This window comes from Dermacentor silvarum, chromosome 8, assembly GCF_013339745.2.
Source record: "Dermacentor silvarum isolate Dsil-2018 chromosome 8, BIME_Dsil_1.4, whole genome shotgun sequence".
Classification (NCBI taxonomy): domain Eukaryota; kingdom Metazoa; phylum Arthropoda; class Arachnida; order Ixodida; family Ixodidae; genus Dermacentor; species Dermacentor silvarum.
This window is the reverse complement of record NC_051161.1, coordinates 44,924,361-44,936,783: the sequence shown is the minus strand read 5'-3', so window position 1 is coordinate 44,936,783 and position 12,423 is coordinate 44,924,361. Positions and strand designations below refer to the sequence as shown.

Below are 12,423 nucleotides of genomic sequence, written 5' to 3'. Positions count from 1 at the left end.
ATTATATGAAAGCAATTACACATGTACACAATATCTAAAAGGCAAAACAGCCTCCGAAGGCATTCATGACTGCGGCTGCTTGAGCATCTCAATGATGGCGCTGAGCCCCTCTAGCACCCCACAACATGCTTTTCAAAAGCATTCATTGATTCACGATTTTCAGCATCCCAAAGCAACACTGCTAGAGGGCTTCAAATTATGAGCATCTTGGGTTTTTGCAATGTGCACTTAAATCTGCACGAGCATTTTTATTTTTTACACATTACCCACATTGAAGGGGCGAGGAATTGACCCCACGACTTCATCCTCAGCAGCAGCATGTCATGACCACTCAGCCGCCGTGGTGTATCTAAAGCCTTTACAGCAGATGTTGCTGTAGGCTAATATGCCACCACAGGATGCATCACACTTACAGCTGTCTTGAGTAGAGACTCTCATCGATGTCAGTCGGGTTTTGGGCAGCAGAGCCATTTTGGGCCATTTCCCCCTGCACAGACAATGTTTAAAAGAAATAAAGATCAGCACGTACACTTACACACGCAGTGTTCTGGACTGTCAAAGCCTGTAATATGGCTTCAACCCCTACGTGCTACGCTATAGGAACATAAACAATAAATATTCACAAAAAATTACAATACTTTATTCCAAGCAGGTGCCGGATGCAGCAGCAAAGGTTTTTTTTTGCAATTTTTAAGTATTCTCTGGTGATAGACGTGCTGTATGAAATCAATGGATGTCCTGTTGCTAGCAAAGGTGTTTCAAAATTCCTTCTAGTGCTACAGTCATTCAATCACTTGTGGAATGACTAAGTATTCCAGTATGGCACTTGCAAACCGAATCGGCTAACACTACTGCCGATTCTTTTTTACAGCCTCATGACCTTAACTGTATTGCTAACTAGCGGCACTTTACAGCATGTGCAATATTTCTAGCATTGGAAGCATACACAATTTTTTTTAGCAACATGTTGCACCAGTTTTGCTGCCAGAAAGGACATTTATGCAGCCAGTCACATCATGCAAAAAGCCATCAGCCAAATCGGGCCACTGGTAGCATGCTGTAATTCTCATAGGGCTTAAGAGCAGTGCAGAAAACCAGAAACCTAGTGCCTTCTGATTTATGCAAATTTTATGCAAGGAACTACCGTTTATAGTATGGCTAACAAAGCATAAATTGTTTCTGGGTCAAGGGATTCCATGAAAGTTTTGCAATCAACAAACCAATGAAATGACAAGCGTATTTATCCTCCGAGTGCACATAAAGCAAAGTGCACATAAACTGTCTTAGCATCAGAACTGACCATCACTTTGGGCATGATTAAAATATGAAGTATATTTAAAAAAAATTCACAACTCATCTGACAGCCTAAACTTGTCAATTGTCTTCAGCGCCGCATATGGCTAGGTAGGAACGTATTCAATTGCCAAATTTGACAACAAAGGGTAGTTAGTTCCGCCTAATAATCGCGGTATCGAGCAGTTGCCTTTGCGTCAAATGTCAACACCGAGAAACTGACGAATTAACGGCGCTTCAACCAGAAATTAATCGGCGACACGACGCTTCACGACTCGCAGCAGCGTTTGTGAATTCAATCGCGGAGGCGTTGGAGCCGGTGATAGATAAAAATGGCACAATGAGAACGTCGGGTCAGCCACCCTCCTCCTGAGCAACAGCGCCAAGGCGAGCATTTCGGAACAAGAACGTCGAAACCAGAGGCAAAGAAAACGGTGCAAACTGCAACACCAACACACCTACGTGAAAGCCAAGCAGCGCGGCTCCTACGTAGATGAGGACGGGCCACCGATCAAAAGTTCGTCGACTCTTCACCGAAGCATCGCCGAGTCACCGTTGCTTCGGCCAGCATCTACGAAACTGTGCAGCCGACAGTTCGATAGCGCCAGTTGCGTACTACAGCAAGCAGTTGCAGACGCCTTGCCACTACTGTTCCGTTAGCAGTCATTAGAGCGGGGGGCCAGGCCGCGCAAGCTCTGGCACTTTTTTTTTTTTTAACTCGGCGGGCGCTAGTTCAAGAACTCCATCAGCTGAGTGGCGCGCACGCGTACGAATCGAGCGGCGCCCGCGCAGCGGCTGTGTGACCTCGAAAAGGCGGCGTCGCTCGGACACGTCATTCCCGACGACAGGCGCGGAAACAAAGGGGGCATAAAGGAAAATCAAAAGACGCCGACGGCGTCCGCGCAATGCGTTGCCTTGCCTTTTGCAAGTAGTTCACGGGGCGGTTTAAGTGAGACCGGCCACCGGAGGAGGAAAACGAAACGCTGCGACTGTGGTTACATAACGCCGGCCGAGCCGGGTTGCGGCGTTTGCCACTACGCGAGGCCTAGCCCCTTTAGCGCGGCGCGGCTTCCGAGCGCAACCCACCTGCGAAGACCGGGGACGTTGCACAGCGCGCCTGGGCGGGTTCTGGGTCGGCGCTCGGCAGTGAAACCTGCCAGTAGTGGTCGCGCTCACGGGCGTGACGACGACGCGACCGCCGTTCGACGACGGCCTACGGAACGCGGTCCCCATGACGACGTCTAGATAAACATTTTTTTTTTTTCTCGCGGTCGACGTTTTCGCGTGGCACGCGATACTGTGCCTCTACCTTCCTTCTATGCGCCGCGAGCTCGCGCGCACGAAGAATGCGAGGGCAGGGGTTAAAATCCTGTCGCACGTGCCTATAAGTACGTTCCCTGCGGGGGGTGAAGTTTATCATCGTTGAGTCGCGCTATGAAATAACCTCACAGAGAGCACTTTCACACATCCCACAGCGTTTGAAAACTGCGGGTGCATGTCCGCCAGCGATTCAACCGTGTGCGACAATCGTAGAAGGACCGCGATCCTTACTATTACAGAGGCGGTATTCTTTACAGAGTCTACCTTACATTCCTGTCCATTTCGGCGACCGTTGATTCGCTGCAGCTTGACGTGCAGGAAGGAGACTGGCTGGCACCTTCCTACACGTCAAGCTGCAGCGAATCAACAGTCGCAGAAATGACGAAATGGACAGTCCACTAGGTCATAGCCTCCTCGAGTTATCGAGGAGGCTATGACTAGGTAGACTCTTACAGAATACCACCCCTGGTCTTAGAAGTCAACAGAAGATTAGACAAAATTACAAGCTGATGCGTCTTGGAAAGAATGGAAGTTAAAGGATCCGCAGAAGACGGCTACAAAGACAGGAAAATTTTCAAGGTACAATTCAAGTTGCTGCTCGCGTGTCCCATTTTCAGACCCGTCTGTACCGTGCTATTTCAACTTTTTAACGTTCCTGAATTGATATCGGTGGCATACAGGCAGATCCTTGCACACTGCGAAGAATTTGCTGCAGCTAATGTTTCGCAAGAGTAATACCCTAGCCAAGCAGCGTAGTTTCGATCGCGATTGGCTGTTTTCGCAGGCTGCGGAATCACAACTTCGATCCCGATCGAAAGTGCACCGTGGCAACCGTATAAGCTGAAGTGGTAGCCAAACAGTAGTAAACAAATGCAATAAAAAAACGTATACAATTCCTGGTACTGCAGACAAAATGACCATTGTCCTTTAGCAGTCCTACGCAGTTTGACATTTATAAATTATACCGCTCCTTCCTCCTGTCGCCAAAACACGCATAATTAGTTCATAAAGTCTCCTGGCGCTCCTGACAGTTAAAGGCATCTCGCGTAAGTTATATGGGGGCGTTGGTTGGTAGGTGGCGGAGTGAGCTTTACAGGAGAAACTGCAGGTTCCCGAGTACTATAGTCGAAGCTATCACAACGAAAATGTTTATTAGCACGCAACACTTATCCAGAATGTATTGCCACCAACATAATACAAAGGGAATGTTTTACCGATAGCACAAGAGGGCTAGTGAATCTGGGTAATTTTGGACAACAAGGACAGCACAAAAATTAAGTACAGTCAACCACAAAAGTTTACGGACCACGGGATCCCAGGAAACGTTCAATTCCCGAGCAGCCTGTAGCCAGTAAAACTGTATACGACAATGTTAGCATATTCTAGTCGAGGCCCGAAATGCAAATACCAGGGTGCCTTGTGAGGTTGCGAAGATATTCAGCTTTTTCTCCGATTTCATGGTCCGTAATATTTTGTGGCTGACTACATTGTGCGCTGGGTGCCACCACCAGCGCGTGTAAGAAAATGTTAAAAATAATTAAGGATGTGTCAAGTTCTTAAATAATGAACGCCAGAATGAGTCAAATTAGAAAAAGGCTATGAGCTTGCCAATTTTCATTTACTGCTTTTGAGCGGCAACGCCCTTTAGCCGCTGTTCAAGAAGTTAGACGACGTACTCAGTAAATACCCTAATTTGTTCACGCAGGACCCGCCGTGGTTGCTCAGTGGCTTATGGTGTTGGGCTGCTAAGCACGAGGTCGCGGGATCGAATCCCGGCCACGGCGGTCGCATTTCGACGAAGGCGAAATGCGAAAACACCCGTGTACTCAGATTTAGGTGCACGTTAAAGAACCCCCAAGTGGTCCAAACTTCGGGAGTCCCCCACTACAGCGTGCCTCATAATCAGATCGTGGTTTTGGCACGTAAAACCCCATAATTTAAGTTTTTTTCCCGCAGGGAACTTCGTAAGTACTATGCATAGGCATTGTTAAGCAACATTATAATTAAAAGCTTGACATAAGCGTGAATGCTAGCAGTCAGAAAACGTTAACCTGCTTTGGCCTATGTACTACAAACGGAAGAAACAGCAGCTTTATCAAAGCCTCACAGCGCGAAAAACAATGTCAAGCGTCCCTTGTCATACCCTGTAACCTATAAAAGCGGCGAAATAATAACGAACAACAAAACAGACTACATTACTCACATAAATTGGGAAATTCCGTACCCCAAAAATAGTAAGTTGAGCATTTGATTGCATCTGTTACCCAGACAATGTTTCACATTAGCGTTGAGTTGTGCGGCAAAGTTAACACATAGATCCAAAGCTTTTTCAACCACAGCATCCAACTGAAAATTGCAGTTGACTTGCAACGTGCCGTGACCGTTAGAAAAATTACATAACCTTCACCGCCCTAACGCCGACGCGTGCACAAGTAATTATTTTTGCGCGGCGCAAGGGATGGCGAAACGCGAGAAAGCCGACATTTTCGTTTTAATTTCTCGCCATTTCGGTTTCCGAACAAATGCGGACTTTCGCTACCCAGCAGAAATAAGTAAGAACAAAACTAAAACCGACGAATGCTCAGTGCAGTCAGCCTGAAACTCCCCCGCTGACGGAGTGAAGCGGCGGAGTGGCTATTTCTGGAGCGGATCAAATGCACCCCCGTCAGTACTGCAGACGGTTACTTGTATTTGCTGCCCCACAGTATGCTCCAGGGAGTACCACTACAACCTAACTTAGTAGTAGTAGTTCGTAGTAGTATTTTACTTTGACGCCGGTTAGTAGACTGCACAGAAAAAAAAAAAAGGGGGGGGGGGGGGAGGGGACATTAGGCATGCTCTTGCACAGTTTTTAGGCAACCAGTGACTGACCAAGTGGCATCAAATGCGCTACGTGGCGGGGTTATTATGCAGCGCCGCTTGCAATATCAATTAAAGCTCCGGCCCCGTCACGACACAGACTCTGCCGCTTGGCTCACAACGTCAATGGCGCTCGCGCAGCACGGCTGAGAAAACGCGCCAAGTAAAATGAGCGTGCGCGTGGCACGCGCTCGAAAGTGCCTCACGGCAGCTGTGATTCATTCCAACCAGGCGGTCGTGTTCGCAGCCAGAGGCTCGGAACAAGGCAAGCGAATGTGACGCAACACGACGATTACTGCCAAGAGTACAAAACGCCGGCTTCCTACTGTCACGGTTCCGCTTATCCAGCGCAGAAAAAAAAAATAATAAAAAAGAAAGCGCATGCCCTAAAGACAACAGAGTATTACCGTGAGCAATGTAATGGCGAAACATTTGAAGGCATAGCAAGTAACGAGGCTGGATGAAGCCGTAACAACTGTACAATCGCGAAACTTCACTCAATGCTGTTAGGCCTAACCGCGTGCGAGTGAGAGACCCGTAGCGAGCTGAAAACGGTCGCAATGAGCAACGAAAGTTGCTAGCGTCAAACTTGGTGGTACTTACAACTGAGTTTCCCGACGTTGCGTTGCCGGAACTATCCTCGGTCCTGCGTTTTTTTGCCGGAGGGCTTTTGGCGTTTTCAGAAACAGTGTCCTGTGCACAAGACATCTAAATCTTTAGGAGCCCGGCACATGAATACAGCATAGGATCAGTTTTGCTTGCACTGTATGCTCTCCCGACAAGACGAGCGTGCCTTCGCTGCAACTATAACAGTCTTGCGACTGCTACAGCAGCAAAAGCGAGACGCCGAAAGACAGGAGTGGCGGCTTCTCAGTGAAGATGGCCGACTCGCACACAATAGGAAGTAAAAAAAGGCGCGTTTCCGAAGCGAGCGGCGACATCCGAGCAGCACGTGACATGCGTACGTGAACTAAACAATATTGCGTTAATAATTTAAACTATTTTAGCATTAGTCTTCTTGATGAACACAAATACAGCTAATTTAAGGAGATTTATGTTTTTATTATATATAAAAAAATCTATGCACCTGTGAACTCGTGAAACTTGAGTCAGCTTCAACGCCAACAACAGTTGATATACTTTGCGATCCGATCCAATCCAAAACATGAACGTAAACATAAACCAACTCACGTGTTCGACCGAGTTGAGTGGGTTGAATGTTTACCTGCACATTAAACCACTGATGAATGACTGAAGCACGTTTACCTTAAATTAATGCGAAAGTCCGTACTCATGGAAAGTACGAAGATAAATTTTCACACTGTTTGCCGAACGCAGAACGTCTACATGGACGTTTCACTGTAAGTAGAAACTCGATACCTATCAATACAATGCCTTACGGTTCGCGATGGATATTAGTAGCAGCATGCGAGGCGCCGAAGCGCAAAGAAACGACGGAGAAGTACCTTCCAACGTTTGAAATAAAGTATACATTTTAACGAGGTAATAAGAACAATCTATGGTGAAGCAATCAGTTTCGTTTGTTGATAGGCGCGCGTGTTACGAATGAGCCTAATAATTTTTAAAACTATGTCGACGCGTGCAGCTCATCGGCAAAACGTTGCAAATTGGACATTGTTCACAACGCATCTGACATGTTTATGTGCAGGCCAGATCAAACGGGACGTCTTCTTGCGCGTTTTTGGTATCGATTTATCTTGTGTTCAGTGCTGCCTCAATTTGTTGGGCAAAAAAATAAAGTTAGATTCGCACTCATATTTGGCTTTGCTGCATATTTCATTTTTCAGCATCTAATTTGTTCCTAATAAATACCTTGTGTTGCAAGTACAGTTCCACCGAACTTTTTGGGTGTAGGTTTCTAGCCGAATGCATAGAGCCTCGTGGTAGTGTGATCATATATTTCTTCAGCATGCTGATAAAGTTATTGTGAACTTTGCAATATAGTGTGATAGTTGGCTGCACTTAAGAGTGAATGCTCGTAGCGAATAGGCTTCAGGTGGCACAAATCCTGTGGTTTGTGCTCGTCTTCCTGCACGTCCTTTGCGTCCTTTCTGAAGCCAACATTCTGGCTTACAGTGTAAAGTGAACATTGCAACACTCATGTGATGCCGTAGCTCCGTGTGCCGTTTTGTCTCATGCTGCATTTGCTTGCTTGGACTTAGTGTCTTACCTCGATGTGATTCAACGGTAAGCCATCAAAGCTGTTCTTCCTGTCTAAACACGAGCATGCAACTCTACTACAATTGCAGCCATTTTGAGGAGCCCGGTGAAGAAGTTGATGCGACAATATTCAAGTTTGTAATTCTGCAAGCATTAAAGAAGTTGTATGGTGAAGTAAGTCCAACGATTTTCATCTTGCTGCTGGATTTTATCTGCCGCATAGTCACCAGCATCTTACCTCGCAGGTCGGTGCATCCGTTGCAGTGGATGTTCTGAAGTTCCGGGAGTCGGACCTTCGAGCTTACTTGCGTGTTTCATCCAGGTATCTTATTGAGCCTGCCATGCTGCCACAAATGGCTGCATCCTCAAGTGATAACATTTGGGGACATCATTGTTTTGGCATGATGTAGCACCCAGTGCACCCGCTCACTGGAGACATTCCGTTAATCTGCTTGACAACTGTATGACGCAAAATTAATGCTGAGCTGGGGCATGTCATTCACTTTGTTGCATATTCTGGCCTCACCAATCAACATGCTTGGAAAGTGACAACTACAAAAATGATCGATTGAGTGTATGGCCAGAAGCTTGTGTCTATGGGTTATGTCAAAGATGTTGCAGTTAGTAAGCTTGTTAAGGGACACAAAGATCAGTTTACACTGAAAAAGTATTTTTTATGTAGTATAAAGTACACTGATAAAGTAAATTTATACTATATAGTATAGTATAAAGTACACTGATAAAGTAAAGTTTACCATTTTGAATTTTGCATCCAAACTAGCGGTGGTATGTGGAGTGTGATGTAACGGATTTGGAAGTATACTTGCAGGTTTAGGCCCTTTCTAGGTGTAAAATGTTATTGGCTCTCAGCGAGGTAGTCTTTTACTTCACAAGAATTGCTGCAATTAAAAAAAAATTGATAACTATTTTTTTTAATTTATAACTTTTTAATTCATAACGGGGATTTAGAACTTCAAGGTAGCATTGCCACAGTTGTTTGTTCTGGCATACCAAGCCTCTGCTCATAGAAAGACAGACTTTCTTAGTGTTCCAGAAGCGCAATTTATCAGTTCAGCTTAACTGTTGTGTTCCCTCAAAGGGACATGAAAATAGAAATGTCAGGATAGAGACATAACTTGTGCTCCAAATAAACTTACAATGAGAAAATTATACTAAAGTAGGACTAGATGCTTACGTCCACAATCATACAGTTGAAACATCCTGAGAAAACACATGTTCGGTTTAATTATTATGAATGCTGCACCAATAACACGGTCTCGGCACTGGTTACGGCATTGGTGCTCAGGTGGCCATGTGCCTTTCTTATGTTTCTTTCTTTCTGGCAAGAGATCCTTGTTTCGGCAGCCTTTTTACTTCCATGTGACTGACACATCTAACGGTTCATGTCGTGCATCGTGTTTGGCGACAAAACTGCTGTTTTGAAGACAAGGTGTTCTCTGCTGCCTTCATAGGGGTTTGGCAAATCTGGAATCTGGCCTTCTATGTAATGTAATCTCTTAACGAAAGGGGCAATTTCGTTACCTTGGAATGTTGTCTCAGTGAGACAAGAAGTGAGAATTAGTCGCAGATTTTAAGTAAAAGAAATAGAGGGTCCATAAATGTATGGTGTGAGAATGGAACGCGAGAAAGAATGCAAAAATATAATGCAATTATGCAGCATTGCCCCTACTTCAGTACCTATATGTAAATACATATGCCATGTATGTGAACCTTGTCTTCATTTGCGTCAAATTTGGTTGACATGCCTTTTTTCTTACCATTCGACCATGTCCTTATTGCAGCAGCTGCCCTTGGCACGGCTGGGGGCAGCTAAAGAATGTGCATGCGGGGGCATGCAGATGTTGTGCAGCCCTGGTTTCAGCTTTTCGCCATCATTTTCTAACATCTATAAGGACACTAAACAGAAGAAATCATTTGAGCTGTACGAGTACATTATCCTTCTAAAATATTAAAAAAGCCACTCTTACTGGAGGGGAAGATTAATATGACAGAAAGGACATAAAAATGAAAGACAGGTGGCACCACCAGCTTGCTGCGACACCGGGAATATTAATGGCACGTGCTTGGACCTAGTTAATTTTATATCGGTAAAGGTCAACTGCATTGTATCCTAAGAGTAAAAAAACCACTTTTTTCTTTCTTTTTTTTACCCCAAGTGCGAAGAATTTTTATTCAGCCACAACCACCCCAATACGAGAAAATGCTTCTAAATACATGATGTCATGTCAACATAGTGGTATTGGGGTTTTAGCGCATAGTTTCAAAAAATAAATTGAACTTTGACCATCATTTTTTCTTCTAATAGATCAGTTACCATAAATTTAACGATAAAAGGGTTTTGAAACAATAGAATGTCAGTGAAAACTGACTTAGTGTTTCTCTTTAGTGTCCCTTTAAGCTTTTCATCATGTTTTTTCCTTCCAACTTTCTGCAGCAACCTGGTCAGGCTTTGGAGTTCGTTGACCTTGACTTCCTGCTACAACGGAAGGCCCTGTTCCTTTCGGGTGTACAAGGTATTGTGACACTGCAGCTCTAACAAAATTTTGCCGCATTGCTTCATTGTGTGGCGTTTTCTTCTCATTTCAAGGTGTCTCCCAGCCTGGCCTCACTGAGTGTGTCAAGCTCGCACTACCAGCACGTACCTGCCGCAGAAGTGACTGGAGACGATTAAATACTGTGTAAATTCTGTGTTATAGTGTTTCAAATTCTCACGACCTGGACTGCAAGGAGTGTATTATACCAGAGACTATAGAACACATGTTGTGCTCGCAGTATGCCATGGAAAGGTAATCACTAGCAGAGCATTTGTTGAAGTTTCACAATTGACTGTTTGAAAAGGTTCCTGGAAAATGGACCAGAAAGAACATGGCGCAAGATCTTTTTTTTCTTTAAGCATACCCCACACCCTCCAAGAAATATTTCTAGTGGTCGTTTTGAATAGTTGTGCGCGTGCGCGCACACACACACACACCAAAAAGTTCTGAGGCTGTGACATTGGTCGCAACATCAATTCAGCATTCAACTACAACAGCGAAGAGATGGTCTAAAACTTTTCATTTTATCTTATATTACAAGTATAAAATATGTACACAAGAAGGCAGTCCTTTTCCTCCTTCACATTTGCAAGACTAAGTGTCATTTGAACACCTGGTCTACAACATCTATAAATGTCTGAACCAAGGCCCACTCGGACACAGGGTCCAAGGGCGGGGTTTTTGTCCTGGACGTGCTTGGTGAGCCCTGACCACCTCGCCGCAAATGCCTCTGCACTTCGGCCTTGATAGCAGCCTAAAATAAAAAAAAAAAGGGGGCAGGAAAACGCATGAATGTTGAGTTTTATCACACTTGAATTTTATCACACAGTGTTATCTCACTGAAATCTCTAGTGACTTATCATTGTCCCTGCCTTGTCATTTTGCAGTCTCCTGACACGAAATCTCAACTGCTGGTAAAAGTGACTGATTTAAAGCTAATCAATTAGTTAATGAAGTTAAACTGATTTTAGTGGCTGCTTCACGGTTACTGTGATCATGCCTGCCTGGTGTAACTGGAGCACGTATAGTGAAGATTAGCTATTATGCGCACGACTGGCATCGGGCAGTAGTAGCATCAGTAAGTGTTAATGCCACGCTAAAGCTTTCCATAGCAGACTCGACAATTCAAAATTCTGTTCCTATTCAAGCGAACAAATTTTTAATGACCCACCATGCTTTCAAAAGATTATAAAGTTGCTTATTTAACCTCGCAAACCCGAAACAGCGTTTCACATAAAAAAAATGTGAAGCTTGTTCACCTTCATTTCTGGCCACGGAGATGGAGATTTTGTAAGTAAAAAAATAAAAATAAAGAATGAGTTTAAAATTATTTAGTAAGAACTGCTATCCACAACTGTAGTTTCACTCCAATCACAGTACGCTACTATGTGCTTTGCGTTAAGTTTCCGGCGCTTACATCAGAATTTTGAGGTATCCGACTTTGTGTATGAAAAATGTGTTTTTTGTTGGGTTATGCAAGTCAATCAAGAGTATCAGTTTACTTATGATTTTTGGCTTCTCGGGTCATGGAAATGCAGCGAAAGGCAGGCCAGGACATACATAAGACACGGATACTCAAAACGTGACCATGTTTCGTATTCAGGCTGCTGTGCACATTGATGGGTGCTAGTACTACAAAATGATGCTGGCGACTAGGCCAGAGCAAATTGTTAGAGCAGCACGACGTAGGACAAAGATAAGGTCATGTTTGCAGCAATTGGGCATTACACATGTTGCACCTGCTCTTATAACTCTTCTCCTCGGTGAACATGAGTGGGCCTGCATGCACTGTTTGCGTGAGTGCGTTCAATTTGGGCCAAATCTTATTCAACGTTGACCAATAACTCAAGGAAACACATGTAGTCTCTCGGGCTTTTATTTTGATTTTATGTTTCTTTAAAGTCAAGAAATGAAGCTGCAGCACTATCCTAACATTCATTCTGATACCCCTAGATTCGCTAATCAAAATAATCTTCCGAGGGGCCATGCAAACTATGGACGTGCTGACAACTCAATGCCATAAATTTTGAAATTACTTAACACCTCGCATTAAGGCTGCTAGTACTTGCTGATAGAGTTTTAAACAATAGCTGAACCTACATGTTTCATAATTCATATGTATTCTGGACATTTTCTATATTTTGTTGTTAGTGTTTATTCCTGAAGGTTTTTTTCTTCTATTTTTCTTTTTTTTTGAAATTCTAAATTTATTTGT

The 12,423-nt window shown here is 44.3% G+C and overlaps 3 protein-coding genes across 7 annotated transcripts in view; 1 reads left to right on the top strand and 2 right to left on the bottom strand.

The window, feature by feature from the left end:
- Positions 1–6,378, bottom strand: part of LOC119461126 (ubiquitin-like modifier-activating enzyme 1) — a 49,088-nt gene extending 42,710 nt beyond the window's left edge. Inside the window, exons 1-2 of one of the 4 annotated variants that reach the window (XM_037722330.2) lie at positions 6,076–6,378; positions 414–487 (exon numbers count right to left, since the gene is read on the bottom strand). In XM_037722330.2, coding sequence (XP_037578258.1) covers positions 414–487; positions 6,076–6,180 — 179 coding nt within the window. In that variant the 5' untranslated portion in view covers positions 6,181–6,378. Of the gene's footprint in view, positions 1–413; positions 488–1,751; positions 1,894–2,379; positions 2,542–6,075 lie in introns of those variants that run through there. The other 3 variants (XM_037722329.2, XM_037722331.2, XM_049671764.1) reach the window with 3 other exon arrangements.
- A 254-nt stretch (positions 6,379–6,632) lies between these two features.
- LOC119461129 (ribonuclease P protein subunit p14-like) lies at positions 6,633–10,395 on the top strand. Its single transcript, XM_037722334.2, has 5 exons — positions 6,633–6,833; positions 7,743–7,827; positions 7,899–7,975; positions 10,109–10,187; positions 10,262–10,395. Exons 1-5 carry the CDS (start codon positions 6,748–6,750, stop codon positions 10,343–10,345), a joined length of 411 nt encoding a protein of 136 aa, XP_037578262.1. The 5' UTR covers positions 6,633–6,747; the 3' UTR covers positions 10,346–10,395.
- A 314-nt stretch (positions 10,396–10,709) lies between these two features.
- Positions 10,710–12,423, bottom strand: part of LOC119461125 (nucleoporin NUP188-like) — a 76,105-nt gene continuing 74,391 nt past the window's right edge. For both annotated transcript variants that reach the window (XM_049671756.1, XM_037722327.2), the window contains one exon: positions 10,710–10,962. In XM_049671756.1, coding sequence (XP_049527713.1) covers positions 10,810–10,962 — 153 coding nt within the window. In that variant the 3' untranslated portion in view covers positions 10,710–10,809. The remainder of the gene's footprint in view (positions 10,963–12,423) is intronic.

Bases quoted from the DNA above. Each gene is read 5' to 3' on its own strand.
- LOC119461129 (XM_037722334.2), top strand. From the start codon at position 6,748: ATGCGAAAGTCCGTACTCATGGAAAGTACGAAGATAAATTTTCACACT. The intron at 7,828-7,898 runs GTAAGTCCAACG...CTTACCTCGCAG, and splicing joins TAAAGAAGTTGTATGGTGAA to GTCGGTGCATCCGTTGCAGT. The intron at 10,188-10,261 runs GTATTGTGACAC...TCTCATTTCAAG, and splicing joins GTTCCTTTCGGGTGTACAAG to GTGTCTCCCAGCCTGGCCTC.